The sequence below is a fragment of the Vulpes vulpes genome, chromosome 13, assembly GCF_048418805.1.
Source record: "Vulpes vulpes isolate BD-2025 chromosome 13, VulVul3, whole genome shotgun sequence".
Taxonomy (NCBI): Eukaryota; Metazoa; Chordata; class Mammalia; order Carnivora; family Canidae; genus Vulpes; species Vulpes vulpes.
Window position 1 is genome coordinate 117,387,104 of NC_132792.1, and position 19,391 is coordinate 117,406,494.

Consider the following 19,391-nt stretch of genomic DNA (forward strand, 5'->3'; position numbering starts at 1 on the left):
AAAATTTCTCTGGCTATTTTTTCAAGTAGCTGGTTTTCAAAAGATGGTCAAGGACACACCTGTGTTCAAACCAGTATTTGTTTCTACGCTGTTCCCTTGGTCTCCCAACACATCTCATGTGTTTCCCGTAAATATTTTTATTTGCTAAGGAAAAGTTCTTAAGATTCCTCCATTCCACTGTGATAACTCTAGTTACGTGTCTCTGCTTGCTACTAAAAGGCTACTGATTTTGTGCTCTCCAGTGATCCATCCCAAATCACTTAGTTTTGTTTGACCCGTCCTTCAGTGGTGTTACTACCTAGGCGGTAAAATTTTCTTAGTCACACATCTCAAAGCACCTGTAAGAGAGAGATGGAAGTTATCAGCCGGAGTGATCAGGAGTGGTGGGTCCCCCCCCTTCGGTAATTAAGTGGCTTTCAAGAGGACTTTTTAATATATATTTACACTGTTATAGTATACGCAGTTATCTGTATTGTTAGTCATGCAGTTTATAGTATTACAGTTGTAGGTTGAAACCACATGTGAAGTAGAAAGCAGTCAGTTTCTAAGTTACAAAAGCGTTTATTATTTGCATTAGAAACTTCATTTTAGAGCCAATTAGTAAGTATAATAGTTTTCGTCCGTTTTAATTTTTCTCTTTGATTTGAATCCAGGGGTACTGGTTAAAGAACACTTGTTCTTTTGTGAGTGATGAAACTTGGCTATAATGCCAGTCTGGGAAAATGGACTACTGTGTAGCAAATAATCCTGTACTAGTTGGAAATATGTACAGGCCTTTGTGTGCACATGTGCATGTGTGTAGGGAGAAGAGACAGTAGTTAAAGAATTAGCTTTGAGATTTCCTCAGAAATTCTGATGATAGGGACTCCTGGGTGGCTCAGCGGCTAAGCATCTGCCTTCGGCTCAGGGTGTGATCCTGGAGTCCCGGGATCGAGTCCACATCGGACTCCCTGCATGGAGCCTGCTTCTCCCTCTGCCTATGTCTCTGCCTCTGTCTCTCCGTGTCTCTAATGAATAAATGAGTAAATCCGAGAAAAAATAAAAAATTCTGATGATAGAGACTGAAAAACTCTTAATTCTTATTGATTGTATTAAAAAACAAATTGATTCAACTTGGTGAAGAATATATCCACAGAGAAGTCAGCTTTCTTTGTAACCTGAAAAACTGGTGAAATTCACTTCCCTAATAATTAATCCTTCTGTCTTTCTTTAGAGGCTCAACCTGCCTCTTCCTCAAATTCAGCATTGTCTTTGGGCAGCTTAGCATTACCCCATATAAAGTTTTTATTAATGAAAAAATTATAAGTAGAGCACAAAATACAAACTTACCCTCTTTGAGAGTGAATAAAACAACACAGTAATGGCATATTTTGAACATTCCATCATATCATGAATATTTTCTTTGTTTACTAAATGCAACAGCTGAGGTTGCGTTAAAGCAAAGTATGAATGAAGGGAACTTAAGTTCAGGAGAATCCTAGTTTGCTAGAACTGTTAATAATGAAAACCATTCTCGTTTTGGGAAAGGCTCTATATGCTCTCTGTCTCTCTAAAGACTCAACAAAGTACTATTGCTGGCAATAGTGTCTCAAGTTTAAAATGATAATCCTAGAAGTCCTTTCTTCCAAATAAAACTTTGTACTAGATGCTTTTGGTTTGGGACAGATCTGTATATTAAGGTGAGTGGGAAAGGGTATTTGCATTTCTGGTGCCTGGGAACTGTGGAGTAGGAGGTCAACAGAAGTAGCTGCAAAAACTGTTGGAATTATCTAGGGAACTGAGATTCTGAGCAAAGTCACTGGGGCCAATACTTGCCTTGTTGAAGGTTATACAAGCTCCCACTGCATGATGAGAGATACAACTTGAGGGAGAAAGACTAAACTTGAGCTTGTCCTTTCCCAAGTGATGGGGGTCACATGCAATTTATATAAACTGGTTGTAAGGAAGATAGGACTTTTCATAGGTAGACTTGAGTACAATATTTTTAAGTTATTTTTATTTGGAGTATAGACTAATCCCCTTCCTGGAAGGCTTTTATTTTCCAGGTTTTGCTGATTGTCTTTTCTCTTGTCAAAGGGACTTTAGATATTTTTGTGTAGAAGGCTTTTGATTCTTAACATCATTTTGCTTGCTATTAAGATAGCAAAACTTCGCTAAGCCTGTGTATAGGGGACTAGGAACCAAAGCATGCCCGTAACTTAAAAACAAAAACAAAAACTGTCACTTGACACATGCTTTTTATATTTCTTATTTTACAAAAATGGATTAACAGCCATTGTTCCTTAAGGAATTTATCAACTAAATATGTCTCAACAGATGAATCCTTTTGTTTTTTTTTTCCTTTAAAGAAATGAAAATGGCAAAGATGCTGATGAAAGACGATGAAAATACATTTTGCCCATATTTAACCTCTAAATTGTTTTTTTTTAATCTTTCAGTATTCTACCTTGTAAATACTGTTATTTGTATATACTGTAAATGATGACGTCGGTGGGCACTAACCGAGCCCGGGGAAACTGGGAACAACCTCAAAACCAAAACCAGATGCAGCACAAGCAGCGGCCGCAGGTAAAGAACCCAAGGGGTATGGATCTGTTGGTAGCACTGCTGGTTGATGTTGGTTTCCATTCAGTGCAGCATCATTCTTTGCTTTGGATTGTTGGTTTGGGTTTTTTATTCTTGATTTCTAGTCCTTGCTTCATTTTACTTAGAACCTGATGATTGTTGATATGCTATGATGCAATGTGCTTGCTTTTTGTTGTTCAATACTGCATTATGAGACTTGGAAAGAATGGGTCCTGTGCTTTGTTTTTGTTTTTTTTTAAACCTTTTTTAAAAGATTTGTTTGTTTATTTATTTGTTTATTTATTTATTTATTTATGATAGAGAGAGAGAGAAAGAGGCAGAGACACAGGAGGAGGGAGAAGCAGGCTCCATGCCGGGAGCCTGACGTGGGACTCGATCCCGGGACTCCAGGATCACGCCCTGGGCCAAAGGCAGGCGCTAAACCGCTGAGCCACCCAGGGATCCCCGGGTCCTGTGCTTTGAATATCTAAGGTAGCATTTCCCCAGGACGAAATCTTATGTTATTCTCAGGCCTAGAGACAAGAGGGTAGCATTGGTTCTTGCAAGAATGGGAATAGGGTTTACACGTGACTTTGTAAATAAAAAATGGATGATTTGAGGTATAAATGTTTCAAAGAGGTACTGTGATCCCAAAATGGTAGCTTCTTTAACTGTGAACTTTGGTGAAAAGCTTCCTGTTTTTTTAAGGATTATAGAGCAGAATAGTGACAGCTTCAGTGTTCAGTTCTTTGTCATTTTGCAAATTTAGGCATCTTATTTTATTTTATTTTTTTAGATTTTGTTTATTTATTCATGAGAGACAGAGAGAGAGAGAGGCAGAGACCTAGGCAGAGGGAGAAGCAGGCTCCATGCAGGAAGCCTGATGTGGGACTCAATAATGGGACCCCCAGGATCACACCCTGAGTCAAAGGCAGATGCTCAACCGCTGAGCCATTTAGGCATTCCAATTTAGATATCTTAACTGGTGTTAGCATTTTGTTACTTGGTCATTTGTAACAAGGAGAAGGAAATTGGGCAGGGAGGTGGGGTGGGTTATTGACTACATAGGTCCCTCTTATTTCTCTAAACTCTTGTCTCTTGATCATGCTTTCTTGAACTTAATTCCTAGGCTACTGCGGAACAAATTCGACTTGCACAGATGATTTCAGACCATAATGATGCTGACTTTGAGGAAAAGGTGAAACAAGTGAGTGTATTGCTAATTTGCTCTAAGCGATGGGGAAAGACCTCAGGATTAAAACATAGTTAAATGTCATAGGTGGCTACCAGGGTATTTTGTACTGTAGATATTGAAAGAATTATGACCTGAAATGTATTAAGCCTGTAAGTGCTTTTGTTTGATTTACTGTCCGCCTTTGGACAGCTACCTTATTCGAAAAGGTTTTATCTTAATTTTAACTTATTTATTGGGTGACTTTGTTGATGCCATTTTTATAGCAATTTTGAGCAGTTGTGCCATCTAGGAATTGTAGAAATTCACAGTATGCTGAAGCCTGTGTGCCTCTGGATTTGATTCTCTATCAGATATTTTACTCTTTGTTTTATAAGTACTTTTGACCCCATCCCTAATCACAGTTGTTCATATTTTGCTTATTGAACTAGCATACCAAAATTATGCATATTTTGGTTTTTTAAGCCTGAGGTTCTTTCAGACTCAGCTGGTGTCTTCTCCCTTTTCTCTTGTTCACCTGGTTTTCTTTTGTGAGAAGCGCAAACTTGTTTATAATGGTTGCTGATCTTTTTCTTTCAGTTGATTGATATCACCGGCAAGAACCAAGATGAATGTGTCATTGCTTTGCATGACTGCAATGGAGATGTCAACAGAGCCATCAATGTTCTACTGGAAGGAAACCCAGATACGGTAGAGTGTTAATAGAGTGTTCTAGAAAGTGGGTCCTTGGCTGAGAAGCTCAGAATATTCTAAAAATAGCAAGTGGAGTAACTCAACTTAAAGGAGAGTACTTTATTCTCCAAATGGAGCTGTGGGTTGCAGATACTTAAAATTTATATAGAATAAGTAGAAGAAAACATAAAATCCATCTCCCTTAATTAGCTTAGACTAAATTATTCATTCCAGGCTAGTGACTGTTTTCCAGACTGAGTTGGCCTAAATTGGAGATGCTATATATTAGCCTTAGTTACTAATCATAGAACATTCTGCTCACCTGTTTTATTGTGTTGAACAAAGTCATAGAAACTAGCAGATTCTCATTTCAAGATATTCCCATCAGTGTCACCTTTTACAATACATTTTCAGGGATCCCTGGGTGGCGCAGCGGTTTAACACCTGCCTTTGGCCCAGGGCGCGATCCTGGAGGCCCGGGATCGAATCCCACATCAGGCTCCCTGTATGGGGCCTGCTTCTTCCTCTGCCTATGTCTCTGCCTCTCCCTCTCTCTCTCTCTGTGTGTGTGTGTGTGTGACTATCATGAGTAAATAAATAAAATATTAAAAAAAATACAATACATTTTCATTGTTTGAACTTAATATCTGTTGAGGTAGTAGAGAGAACAGCCTGTTGACCATCCCTAGAGATGACGGGATATCTTTTTTTTTTTTTCCTTAAGATGACATCTCTTACCCTAAAGTTTCACCTCTTCTCTTTTCCACTTAATGAGATCCTTATATTTTTGTGCTTATCATTGTCCCAAATTGTTAAGTCCCTTAAGAACAGAGGTTCTGCTTTACTAACCTTTGGAATGTTCCTGTAGTGCTTAGCAGAGAACTTTATTGTTTTAACAAGCAATGTATCATTTTAAAGTAATTTTCATTTACTTGGTCATACACTGGGGATCTTTGGTTGGGATAGATAACCAGAGTTTTACCCTTTGAGAGATCAGCTTACTGGTATCACAGCATCACATTAGCTAAATATTGGAGGTTTGTCAGATTCCTTGAGACAATAGGAAATAATAGTGGGAAACTTTTTTTTTTCTTTTTTTACTTATTCATGAGAGACACAGAGAGAGGGGCAGAGACTGGCAAAAGGAGAAGCAGGCTCGTTAGGGGGAACCCGATACAGGACTCGATCTTAGGACCCCGGGATCACAACCTGAGCCAAAGGCAGATGCTCAACCACTGAGCCATCCAGCTGCCCCAGTGGGAGACTTTTTTTAATCATTGAATTTAAATTTGTGGATTTTTCTCTTCAGAAATGTGGTCTTAGGGGAACCTGACTGGCTCGGGAGTATGGGGCTCTTGATCTCAGGGTTTTGTGTTCAAGCTCCATGTTGGGTGTAGAGTTTACTTTTTAAAAAAATGTGGTTTTTGATTTTACATTACTGATCTTGTTTGAAAATTACTGTCTGGATAATCAGATAATAGTGCCTTTGGCTCATTGTGAGTTTACTGCAGATTTTTGGGTTAGGGGAAGAGTGGGACTAGTCCTGGCTTTTAAAAGTCTGGATTTCAGGGACTCCTGGGTGGCTCAGCAATTAAGCATCTGCCTTCCAGCCCAGGGCGTGATCCTGGAGACCTGGGATTGAGTCCCATGTCAGGCTTCCTGTGTGGAGCCTGCTTCTCCCTCTGCCTGTGTCTGTTTCTCTCTCTCTCCTTGTGTCTCTCATGAATAAATAAATAAAATCTTAAAAAAAAAAAAAGAACAACTTCTTTAAAAAAAAAAGTCTGGATTTCTTTCTTCCCTCCATCCCTCCCCCTTCCTTTCTTCCTTTCTTTTTCTTTGCGTAAGTCAACGTTTTGTTTCACTTTCTAGCATCTTCTGTCTAATGCTGCAAATCTAACTTTCTATAGTATCAGAAAGGAAAATAAACTGGAGAATGTAGGCTTGTGGCATGAATAAAACAGCCACTAGTGAAACCAGTGGGGAGTAATATCAACTGCCAAGGGAAGTTGGATGTTGGTGGATGAGATCATATCAGAAAACTGGCAGCACCTTTGGGAAGATCATAGTAATTCCTTTTCCTTATAAACCTGGGTAGTGCCAGCAGCTGATACATACCATAGAGAAGGAAAAAGGTGAGAAGTTTCTGAAACTTGCCAGACAGACTAGCTGAAAACTCTGAGAGCTAGCTGTTTTGAGTCTAGTTTCCAGGGTTCCTGATGCAGATTTAGTTATAATAGGGATACTATAACTTATGAATCGAAGCTACTGTGAGCATAAAATGACCCACCAGTTGTAGTGTGGAATGAGCTTAGACTGGAAGGGTAGGCAACAAGGAGCTGCCAAGTCCTGGATGGATACTTAATCTTTTTAAAAATTATTAGTGAACTATTATAGATTCTTCAGAATATGTGAATATGATTTTGCTATAATTTTAAGCTGAGTTTTTAACTTAAAAACTTTTAAAATTATGGTGAAATAGGGCAGCCCAGGTGGCTCAGCAGTATAGCACCGCCTTGGCCCAGGGCCTGATCCTGGAGACTGGGGATCAAGTCCCACGTTGGGCTCCCTGTGTGGAGTCTGCTTCCCCCTCCCTCCCTCTCTGTCTCTCATGAATAAATAAAATCTTTAAGTAAATAAATTATAGTAAAATATATTTAAAATTGATCATTTTAACCATTTTTAAGTGTATAATTTAGTGGCATTAAGTACACTGATGATGTTGTACAACCATTAGCATTATGCATTTGCAGGACTTTTTCATTTCCTAAATACTGTATCTGTTAATAACCCCCTGTCCGCATATTGCCAGCTCCTGGTAACCTCTTCTATTTTCTGTTTCTATGAATTTGCCTATGCTAGGTATCTCATGTAAGTGGAATCATACAGTATTTGCTTTTTTATGTCTTATTTGGCATGGTGTTTTTAGATATTCATATTGTGGCCATGTGACAGAATTTCACTTCTTTTTAAGGCTGAACAATATTCTTTTTTTTTTTTTTGAACAATATTCTAATATATGTATATGCCGTATTTTATTCATCCGTTGATGGACACTTGGAATTATTTGGAAGAAAGTTATAGACGTCATAAAATACTCTGCAGCATGGTTCCCTTAAAGGAGGATACTCTTCTATATGACCACAATATTGTCAACCCTGGAAAAATTAAGTCATTTCATATTATACTTGGTCCATATTCTTGAAAGTTATTAGATATTATAGCTGTTGCTGAGCACTAGGTCCTTGAGTAAGATGGTTACTAGGCTAGTAAAGATCTGGTAGTTTTGGTGTTTGGAAATTTTGGTTTGTACATATTTTCTGCAAAGATAGTGTGAATGAAGGGGTGTATTTTTAAAATTTCAAATTTATAAAACTCATTTCTTGAGGAATGAGGTTTTTGCAAGACAGATTAGCTTATTTTCCTTATCACAAATTTTCCCTCCTGCAGTCTGGAAAGAATCATAGATTATTCTGCTTTGGGGAAAGTTTAATTGGACTATATCAAGTTAGGAAGTATAAGTAGAATACAGTGTGTAAAACCTGGAATGGAGGGCTTCCTATAGTCCATGTCTCAGGGCCAGGGCTGTGCCTTCTTGACTGCTACCTGGTCTTTTAGCAAAGGAAGTTGGTGTGCATGTCAGGGAGTGGGGTTGGGGGTGATGTAGTGAGGAGTAGGTGTAGTTATTCTCCTAAATTCTGATTGCTTGATTAGAGAATGCCTATGCTGTTCATTCATTCTGAATTCAAAGTTAACCTTTAGAAACTTTAATTTTTAAGTTATTTTATTCTTCTTTTAAAGATTTTATTTGTTCATGAGAGACAGAGAGGCAGAGACATATACAGGGGGAGAAGTAGGCTCCCCCTGCAGGGAGCCTAATGGGGACTTGATCTTAGGACCCCAGGATCACGACCTGAGCCAAAGGCAGACACTCAACCACTAAGCCACCCACGTGCCCCAACCTTTAGAAACTTTTAGTTTTCTTTTCTGCTTTGACATGAATAAGACTATAAAAAATTGAGTGTCACTGAATCCAAAGGGAGTTAATTTTTTCAGCCCAGGAAACACACTTGAAAGATAAGGACCAGTAACTAGGTTCTTTGACTAATTTGCCTAGTGACTACACTGGATGATCTTGACCATACCTTTGGAAGTGATCCCTGCAATCCAGCTATAAGTGCCTCCTGTATAAAAAAGGATTTTAGTTTTGCAGTGATAGAATTTGTTTTGAGATTGTATCCTCCATTTAAATAGATATAAATTAGTAGAAATGTTTTAGATTTGGATAATGAGAGAGGAATGGTTAACAGTTTTCCCAGCTTTTACCTGTGGTTTCCCAATAGCAATCCATATTGATTCGATGTCATTGCTCTGCTCTTCTTTAGCATTCGTGGGAGATGGTCGGGAAGAAGAAGGGAGTCTCAGGACAGAAGGATGGTGGCCAAACGGAATCCAACGAGGAAGGCAAAGAAAATCGAGATCGTGACAGAGACTATAGTCGGCGACGTGGTGGGCCACCAAGACGGGGGAGAGGTGCCAGCCGTGGACGAGAGTGTATGCATAGGGCTTTATCAAAACCAGCTGTGGGTCAGTAATGTCTGGACATCAGGGATGTCAGGGCTTTGCTAGGCTGGACGTAGTCACCATTTTTATCATTCTTTTTATTTTTTTCTTGCCTCCATTTGTTCTGGGACCTGGGTATCTCTTATATGTAACATTTTCTGGCTACAGCTACCAGTTTGGCATGAAATTACCCTGCAGTCATTTGTAAAATTGTCTGACTTAGACCTCTCTGTTGTGGTTCATGACCTTCCCCTAGTAACCATCATGTCCCATCTTTCCAGCTCATTTTCTTTTCCTTGTTTTTGTCTCCCCACACAATCTGTACGTGCTACTTACATATTTACATAAATTCTGTTGACTCTGCTCTGGCTATCTGTGTTTTTAATTTCAGTTCGGGGTCAGGAAAATGGATTAGATGGCACCAAGAGTGGAGGGCCTTCTGGAAGAGGCACAGAAAGAGGCAGAAGAGGACGTGGCCGAGGCAGAGGTGATCGATTTCTTGGGGGGCAGGGTTATTCTTGCTAGTTCTATATGGGTTTACTTTATTTGAAAAGCAGCAAATTTACATGGCATCTCATGACCTTAATTGTTGAGCTGTTATGCAAATTACAGAGATTGTGGAGTGGGAAGTGGAAAAGAAGGTAGGTGTCATTTTCTTTAGTCTTTATTGTTGATGTTAAAGTATTTGCTTAAGGACTCAGCAGTTTGGTCAGCAAAGGAACAATCTGTCAATAGTAATGAGTGTACTACTGTAGTATATTGACTATACTACAGGGTGATAGAAAAAATATTTAATAATATCAACCACTTACTATTCCAGAGTTACCTTAGTTGGCAAGGTAGTTTTATATTAATTTCTAAAACATTTCTTTCTCTTTTTTTTGTTGTTAGGTGGCTCTGGTAGACGAGGAGGAAGGTTTTCTGCTCAAGGAATGGGGTAGGTTTCATTGATTTGATGCCAGACTTTTTAACTATTTTTCCCCTATGCATCACTATAATATTCTAGAGTGGCTGATATCTTGGTATCCTGAGAATAACCAAAATGTGATTAGAAAGCTTTCTAGATCATTTAATCAGATAGGTATGTAGACTTAGGGCTTACAGATAAATGTTTACCACCTGGGTCATTACTTCTCATAGCTTCATTTGAATGCATATAACTGCTGTCTTCCAATATTCCGTGTGGATTTTATTATGATTATTGATGTCCTAATCCAAAATAGGTCAAGATTTAAATTGAGATTATACCATAGAAGTTAGGTAAGTGAGGAAAGGAGACATGTACAGGATTGTAGAATGGGGCTGTGGTTGATCTGTACTAGGAAAAAGGATTCTTGTGGCCCTCCTCGCTGAGTTAATATTTGCTGGTGCTGCTTAGAGGTCAGAGACTCTTTTAAGCTTTTTTTCCTCCACCCCCAGAACCTTTAACCCAGCTGATTATGCAGAGCCGGCCAATACTGATGATAACTATGGCAATAATAGCGGGAATACGTGGAACAACACTGGCCACTTCGAACCAGATGATGGGACGAGTGAGTGACTGTTTATTGTTTCCTGTCTCTAAAAACCTAAGGAAATAATTACTTTGAGGTTGTGGTCACATTTACAAGTAGAGGAATAGTTTTTGGGTGCAGAGATAGGGGAGATAGAGATGGCCATTGAAATACTGTCTCTTCTCTTCCCTGACTGTGTGCCTGTAGGCACTTCATAACGCTATTTCAGCTGGTCTTCATCACTGTTCTGTGAGATTGACACTGATCGTCCTCTCCAGATGACAGACTGAAAGGGTGGTTGTGAGTGAAATTTGCTAGTATTTGAACTCAGAATTGCTGGACTCAAAGCCCATGCTCTATCTATCTCCCAGTGTGGCTGCCATTAGGTCCAGGTATGATTCCTAGGGTTTCTGTTAGGGTGTCTAGCTCTGCCTTCTGAAACTTGTAGAGGTGAACATTGCCCAGAATCAAAGCTCACTGATTGTTTATTTTTTGGCACTGAGATAATACCTTTTTTCCCTTCATTTTTGGAAAAATTTCCATATCTAGGAAAAAAGGAAATTGTAATTTTCTAGCTCTATTTATTTATTGGATGGTCTTCTGAACATCAAAGGATACTAGGGGGTTTGAATAAGATTTAAAAAAAAATTTTTTTTTTTAATAAGATTTTTTGTTGTTAGCTAATTTTAGTGTATCTGGGTAGGATGTATATATTTAAGGATATTTTAGACTTGTGGGATACAGCAAGATGTGTTTTGGAATAAAAGATACTTTAACCTTTTTTTTATTATTATTTTTTAATTTATTTATTCATGAAAGAGAGAGAGAGAGAGAGGCAGAGACATAGGCAGAGAGAGAAGCAGACTCCTCATAAGGAGCCCGATGTGGGACTTGATCCTGAATCCTGGGATCACACCCTGAGCCGAAGGCAGGTGCTCAACTGCTGAGTAACCCAGGTGTCCCTACTTTTACCCTTTTATTTATTTTATTTTATTTTTTTAAGATTTTATTTATTTCTTCATGAGAGACACAGAGAGAGAGGGGCAGAGACACAGGCATAGGGAGAAGCAGGCTCCATGCAGGGAGCCCGATGTGGGATTCGATCCCAGGTCCCCAGGATCACACCCTGGGCCGACACTAGCACTAAACCCCTGAGCCACCAGGGCTGCCCACTTTTACCCTTTTAAATAAGAACAGTCTCTAGGCTCCAGAGTATGTATGTATGTATGTATGTATGTATGTATTTATAAAAAGATTTTTTTTAATCTGTTTATTCATGAGAGACACACAGAGAGAGAGGCAGAGACACAGGCAGAGGGAGAAGCAGTCCCGACACGGGACTCGATCCCAGGTCTCCAGGATCACACCCTGGGCCGACACTAGCACTAAACCCCTGAGCCATCTGGGCTGCCCTCCAGAGTATTTTATTATGGGATCACCAACTTTCTTATGCTTGAGCCAGCACATGAGACCTTTTTCTCCTGTAAAGGGGGAAATTATTATTATGATATCACCAACTTCCTTATGCCTGAGCCAGCACATGGAGAGCTTGAGACCTTTTTCTCCTGTAAAGGGGGAAATGAGTTAATAGTAGAGTGTGAGTTAGGTTCTTTGACTCCTTACCCATTTATTTGCCTTGCCCCTTTTCAAATATCATTGATCTTTGTCTCTGTCTTTAGGATAGCCTTTGGCACAAGCAGTTCATCTACTGCCCACAAAATGTTATATTATACCTCAGGTTCTAAATGTTACTAGCTTTTTGTTTATCACACTATCTTAGAAATTCATTTTGAATACAATTTTCCTATTGGTGGAGGCTGAAGTTGAGTTATTGACAAGATGGTTATCTTTTTATGACATAGACCAGTTGGCTATGAAATATCTTTTTTACTTTTTGGAGGCACATAGTTGCACTTCATTCATCTTTTGATGGTTTTATAGAGGCAGTGGTAGCAATGTAGCAGTCTGAATACAAAACTTACTGTTTTTGAGTTCTAGTTCTTGGGCATTTGATTTTTTATCATTGGTAGAAAAAATAATAGGTGTTAAGGGGTTTGTTTTCAGTTGTGGCTAGAAAATTAGGCATGGAGTTGCAAGATTGCAAGCCTTAGCTGTTTTCAGCAAAGATGTAGTTTGGAAAACTAGGAATTATGAGGTGTGTATTTATGTCTTTTGAGTAGAGAATGGCAGATTTGGGAGGTTAGAATCAGAAATCTGACTTGTGGCTGAATGAAAAACTATGTGATGGTACTATCAACTTGTTAATGTGAAAGAATTGTAAAATGCATTTCAGTTCATTTTACAGTTTGAACTGACCTTCCTGCATGATCTCTCTGTTTTCATGATAGCATACTTCAAATTCCCTATTTTACTTAAAAAGAATTTCAAACCTACCCTTAAAATATCCACAGGTACAATGGGAATTATGTTTTTGGGGAAAATGTTCTCATTCATAAGCAAAATTTCACTGGTTGTTTTTTCTTTTTTTCTTTTTTTGTTTCAGGACTTGATTTCATTGGGGTTGAGGGGTCAAATTATCCCCGAAAATTTGAGACTGCTCCTGGTATGATACATCCAGGTGCCTAAACTGCCCCGGATATTTTTACAGATTTTTATGAATTGAAATATCTGTGGATATGTCATTTTTCTGTCATCCTGCTTTTTTTTCCTTTTCTGCCTTTCTCATATTCTGTGCTTTTTTTCCTTAAAAAATTTTGTCTATTAACGAATATTTAACATTTACATTGAGTATTGTCTGCTGACAGAATGGAAACCTTTGTCATTCAGACCCTTTGTGCTCTGTCTATTCCTTCGTGCCTCCTCAGTACAGCCTTCTTGGCTACGACTGTGCATTCTGTATGGGATCAAGTAGGCATCTGCGTTCTTCCTTTCCATCCCAGATGCAGTCGCCAGAGTGCAGGAAAACATTTCTGCCTTGAGAAGGTCTGTCAGTAGGAGGTAACTTCCCAGGTCACTTTGAACTCCAGGATTATGTATATGGACAGATCTTGGGCTCCATTTATCTAGAGCAGGATGGATGTCAATGCAGAGGAAGAAGAGTGTCACCAGAGAGAGAGAAGAATGTGCTTTATAACTTGTCTGACCTGAGATTGAACTTTAGTTTGGTTTGGAGAAGGTTGCCATCTTTAAGTGGTTTGGAATTTCCGTGGACCAGTTATAATGGCCTGGGAGAGGCATTATAATGAACATCTTTTTTTCTAGGAAATAGAGTTATTTCATTATCAAACGTTTAGAAGAATTTAACTTTTTTTTAAAGATTATATTATGAAGTAATCTCCACACCCAACATGGAGCTTAAACACATGACCCCAAGATCAAGAATTGCATGTTCTACTGATGGAGTCAGCCGGGCACCCCTAGAAGAATTTCTGTGGGCTTTGTAGATGAATATTTCTCTTCAGAGACAGTGAAATATCTGAATGCCAGACTTTCATTCTTAGAACAAAGTTTCTTCATTTGGAAAGAAGGCTTTAAAGTTAATCGGTGTGTACTATTCTAGAGAAGAAAATGAGAAATATTCTTGTCCTTTTATATAGGCAGGTTGTTATTTCTTACTCTGGTCTTTTGGTTAAGGGAAGAATCCTGGCTCTCAAAACAGTTTCCCTTTCTGAGGATACATGTATACACGAAGCAAAACAATAGGAGTGTTTAAGGTGGTTTGATTGCTGATGGACCTTTTCTCTAGAAACTCTCCTGACTTCATTGTTACCACCATGAGGAGGGTGTACACCTGCATTGTCTGCACAGTGCCCTTAGCAGATAGATGCCATGTTCTGTAGGATTAGGATTAGGATAACTAACAGACACATTTGTTTCTTCAGTTTTGTCCAGTGTCTTCTGGAGCAGACCTGTGAGAGTTTCTGTGGTTAGACTTAAAAGATCTATAAATTTGACTGCTGCTGAGTATGCATTTTTAAAGTGAGCTCCTATAGCAGATGTTTGTCCCTGCCCTTAGTTTGGAAGCCTGTCCACTTTCACTGCTGTTTCACAATCACGTGGCAGCCATTTGTATTCCTCATCACTGCTATTCTCTCTCCAGACTGCCCACTGTGTTGTCTTATACCAGATGAGTAGGTGTAGTTTATGTTCTGGTTTACATTGGCTGCTGCCATTTCACTTGAACTGACCACTAAGTCAGAGGGCTGAAGGATGTAAGAGATTGCCTGGAGCATTGGGTCTGTGGTCCCCCCCCCCAAACCCCCACTATCTTTGCTGTTAAAACTAACAAAACCTGAAAGTAAGTGTGAAATCATAATCTTATTAAAACCCTGGTGTTCTGAGGTATCACTCTCTAGTCTTTTTCTCTCCTTAGAGCCTAGGAATCCCTTCTGATTACTAAAATCTGGTTACACTTTAGGCTGCCAAAATGTTGATACATTAGTGTTTTTTGCACATGCTTTGTATTGGCACTTAAAGTACGTCATTGTTTTCTCTTTATTGCCAGGTGCGTGGAGGACTGCAACAGAGGAGTGGGGAACTGAAGATTGGAATGAAGATGTAGGTATTCCCAGGTCATTCCTCACTAGTGCCTTCTATCCTTAAGTGGTGTTTAGGGATAGAAAATGGGTATGTTTCTACCCCTTAAAATCACCCTTGAGATTCTGACCCAAAACTTTTACATCCAAAATAGTGTTCTGAGCCAGAACATTTCACATATGTTATATGAAGGAGACTGGGCATGAACAGGACTCTGTGGAACCAGACTATGGAAAGGGCAAGTGCACCTGTGTAAGTCCAATATCTGATTGTCGGATTTATCCCAGGAAGAGATGGTGGTTGGGTAGGGCACCAGAAATGGAGTCAGGCAGGTAGTGCACTGAGTAATAGCTGCTGGTGGCACATGACTCCTTTGGAGTTAGTTCCGTTATTTGGTTTACATTCAGGCACTGAAGTATGGTCCTGTAATTGGCTTAGAGGTGGGTGCAAAATGAAATATATGGTATCATGTCCTCAAGTTTACAATTTGGTTGGTTCTGGAACCCTTTTATTCACTTGAAGCCCAACTTTGTAATTGAGATGAATATATAGAACTGGCTGTCTTCCAGCTTGACTCAACTTGGAAGCCTCATACATGGGTGGTACAAAGATGACACATAAACAAGCTCCATGAATTCTCTGGAGTAGAACCTGAGCAAAAGAATTCTGCTGATTCTTGGTCACAGTCAAGCTTTTGTTATGAATTCTAGTTTTCAGTGATCATGGATTAACTTAACATTTTCAGTCTACTTTCATATATTTGTATCTATTCAGGCAAGACAGCTCATACAGTGAGAGGGTGATATGTCAAACTTTTGATTTGTGAGATCTGAGTTTTTAAAATTTCAGATGCATCAGCATCAGAGGGTGATTCTTTTCGGTTCTAACTGAGCTAGATTGCCTTGTGAATACTTTCTATGATTTGGCTTGTCTGTTTAAGCAATTTTCAGAGAACGGTATATTTGGAGGAATGGATTCCCTGTTTTTTAGAGAAGAGATTTTAATCAGAAAGTGAAAACAAAACCAAAACAAGTTTTACATAGTAGGATGAGTTTTTCCTTAACAATTGCTTATCGAGTTTTAGGGTTTTACAATGCAAAGAGTAGGTATAATAAAGTTAATATTAAGGCAAAAATTGCATATTGTTGAAATTATCCCTATAAAGACCTTAATTCACCAGCACTTGGGTTCTTACTGCTCAAAAGCTAGGAGTTAATTAAATTATTTTATTTCTGTCTTTGTCTTGGCTGTAACCTTTCTTTGAAAGGAGCAGTGGAAGATTAAAGTTTGGTTTGGGTAGCGGTGGGAGTTGGGAACTCTGATGAGAAAGTATAATAAGGTTTCTCTATTTCTGTGGCGTGTGTACTCAGCTTCTCATAAGTTGAATGTGCGTATCCTGTGACTCCACTATATTTTATTAGGTTTCTTGATTTTACCCTCTCGATAAAATCATTGAACCTGTCTAGAAGGGGCATGCAAGTCAATCCATGTAGGGTTCCTCTGGGTAGGTGGTTCTCTTTTCTGAGGGTTTTTCCTTTACCTTGGTATTAAATTCCACTTACCTATGCCAAGTTTCTGACTGGAGCCCACCTAACACCAGGAGTGACTAATCTCTCTGTTTTCCAGCTTTCTGAGACCAAGATCTTCACTGCCTCTAATGTGTCTTCAGTACCTCTGCCTGCGGAGAATGTGACAATCACTGCTGGTCAGAGGCAAGTGTGTGGTAAAGTTCAGCGTCTTTTCCCAGGAGGACCTGGTGAGAGAGCTGCAAGGAGGAGTAGCAGTGGGCCTTTTATAAGCTCCCATGGTGCTGGTAGTAATGGTACCCAAGCCTACTAGGTTCCTCTCCAGTTGATTGATAGGTTTATAGTAGATTTACTGAGTAGAAGTCCATATATTATAATTTTAAAGATGATTCTCTTCATAATAGCCTGTTTAATTACATAGGTCGATCTGAATTAAAACTTAAGCATAATGTAACTTTTCTGGTAGTAAGGTAAAGTTAAACATGGAAATATTTTCATTTATTTGAGTTTGCAGAACTGTTCAGTAGCTTCTCAGGCTTTATAATTAAAATCTTTGTCCACTGAGTCTACTGAGTAAATTGATCAGTTCTACCTTAGGATCTGGCTAATGAACTTTTTTGAACTTGAACCCTAGGTCTTAGGGTCAGGAGAGGGAAATATACCTACCAGGAATATTTTTATCCCTGGAAAGCCTCTTGGATTATTTCTAGATGTGGGTATGATAGGTATGATAGGTCTAGACTCAGAAGGTCCTAGATTGCACTAGAAATAGGATATTAGGGACATCGTCCCCAGAAGTGAGGTGTATTGTTTTTCTGAAACCAATTCTTCAATTCTTTGACACCAACCAGATGTTCAGTAATTCAGTTCAATTCTGACAGTATCCAGAGTTAGCACAGACCCTAGTTGACACCTTTATTCCATAAGACTGCCCTTGCTTTCGAGGTCAGCTGCAACTTGAGCTCAGGCTATCCACACATTTCTGCCTGGCTGACTACAGATTTGGGGATTCTCATAGCCTCCTTCTTAGGTTCAGTAATCAGCTAAAATGACTCACAGAACTTAAGGAAGAGTTTGCTTGCCATAGCTGGTTTATTATAACCAGTGCCAAATATAAGACTTGGATGCGGCAGGGCATGGCATGGGGTACAAAGCCTTGAAGTTTCATTACTTAGATTGGCCTGATTGATTAAGCCGTTGGCTGTTGAAGGCAGTTTCCAGCTCCCTTCCAACAGTAAAAGTGGATAGGGTGTGCCAGGGCTGAAAGTTCTAATCTTCTAATCCCTTTCCTGGTGTTTCTGGTGGCATCCCCCTTCCTGAAGCTATGTCGGGGGGCCTCTCACTCTGAGTAACCTCATTATTATATACTTTGGTTGAAAGAGGCTCATTGGGATGCCTGGGTGGCTCAGTGGTTGAGCATCTGCTTTTGGCTCACGGCATAGTCCTGGGGTTCTGGGATCGAGTCCTGCATTGGGCTCCCTGCAAGGAGCCTGCTTCTCCTTCTGCCTGTGTCTCTACCTCTTTCTGAGTCTCTTAGGAATAAATAAATAAAGTTTTCAAAAAAAAAAAAAAAAGGCTCATTATGGGACACCTGGGGTTGCTCAGTCAATTAAGCATTCAACTCTTGATTTTGGATCAGGTCATGATCTCTTAGAGTCATGAGATGGAGCCCCATGTAGGGCTCCATCCTGGGCATGGAGTCTGCTTAAGATTCACTTTCTCTAATAAAAATAACAAAACACACTCAGGAAATTTTAAGGGTTTTAGAAGCTCTGTGCCAAGAACTAGAGGCAAAGTCAAGCTATATGTTTTTATTATACCACAACTAACTTTGGAAACTTTTTTTTTTTTTAAGATTTTATTTATTTATTCATGAGAGACAGAGAGAGGCAGAGACACAGGCAGGGGGGAAGCAGGCTCCACACAGGGAGCCCGACGCGGGACTCGATTCTGGGTCTCCAGGATCAGGCCCTGGGCTGAATGAAGAGAGCGCTAAACTGTTGAGCCACCTGGGCTGCCCAACTTTGGAAATTTTATAAAAATTAAGGGGGGTAATTCCAAAGATGCTTGAAAAAGATGCCAGTGTTCTGGTGTATGTTTTTATGTATTAGGTATTGGTAATGACAAGTATTCAGTATTAAAATAATTGGCTAAAAACTTGTAAATTTTGGCCCAATATCACGCTACTATGTTCAAACTAACATTTGCTATTCTATTAAATTGATTTCACTAAATTGAAACATTTAACATTATTATGGTTGACAACACCACTGGAATACAGCTAGATCATGTATGGCTCTTATATATCAATTATTTTGGCAAATTAAGCATTTCAGGTCTTTGTGTTTTTGATGTGTGACTTTATTTTGACCTAACCATAATTTGAGTTGGAAGTTGGGGAATGCTATAGAATGTTCCATTGTTATCAAGATATTGCATCCCTCCACTAGAATTGACCTTGCTGTTCTATTGGGGAAGACACCATCTTCAGTGGAGAATGATTCATCTAATCTGGATCCATCTCAGGCTCCTTCTCTTGCCCAGCCTCTTGTGTTCAGTAATTCGAAGCAGAGTGCCATAACACAGCCTGCTTCTGGAAACACATTTTCTCATCACAGTATGGTAAGTAAGAAACATGGTGTCTTTTAACCACACTTTCCTGTCAACTCCAGCACATACATGCAGTACTGCCTTCTGGTGACACAGATTTGGGGTGGGGTAAAGCATCCCCTTTTGTGCCTTAAGCAACCTTAGGTGTAGAAATAAAGAGTTGAATAATAAGGGTACCACCAGAGAAGGACTTAGTTTTGGATGGACTAAGTCTTCTAAAAATGAGTCAGCATCACTTACTGAATGCTCACTGTGCTGAACATTATTTGCTCTTAA

At 39.3% G+C, this 19,391-nt stretch overlaps 1 protein-coding gene across 48 annotated transcripts in view; it reads left to right on the plus strand.

The window, feature by feature from the left end:
- The window catches only part of UBAP2L (ubiquitin associated protein 2 like), a 40,583-nt gene that overhangs the window by 1,775 nt on the left and 19,417 nt on the right, over positions 1 to 19,391 (plus strand). For 15 of the 48 annotated variants that reach the window (XM_072732424.1, XM_025997146.2, XM_072732412.1 and 12 more), the window contains exons 2-11: positions 2,439 to 2,568; positions 3,695 to 3,772; positions 4,337 to 4,447; positions 8,812 to 8,980; positions 9,381 to 9,476; positions 9,881 to 9,926; positions 10,409 to 10,521; positions 14,948 to 15,000; positions 16,606 to 16,691; positions 18,956 to 19,127. In XM_072732424.1, the coding sequence (XP_072588525.1) occupies positions 2,479 to 2,568; positions 3,695 to 3,772; positions 4,337 to 4,447; positions 8,812 to 8,980; positions 9,381 to 9,476; positions 9,881 to 9,926; positions 10,409 to 10,521; positions 14,948 to 15,000; positions 16,606 to 16,691; positions 18,956 to 19,127 (1,014 nt within the window). In that variant the 5' untranslated portion in view covers positions 2,439 to 2,478. Of the gene's footprint in view, positions 1 to 2,438; positions 2,569 to 3,694; positions 3,773 to 4,336; positions 4,448 to 8,811; positions 9,014 to 9,380; positions 9,477 to 9,880; positions 9,927 to 10,408; positions 10,522 to 12,985; positions 13,061 to 14,947; positions 15,001 to 16,605; positions 16,692 to 18,955; positions 19,128 to 19,391 lie in introns of all 48 variants that reach the window. The other 33 variants (XM_072732383.1, XM_072732396.1, XM_072732386.1 and 30 more) reach the window with 3 other exon arrangements.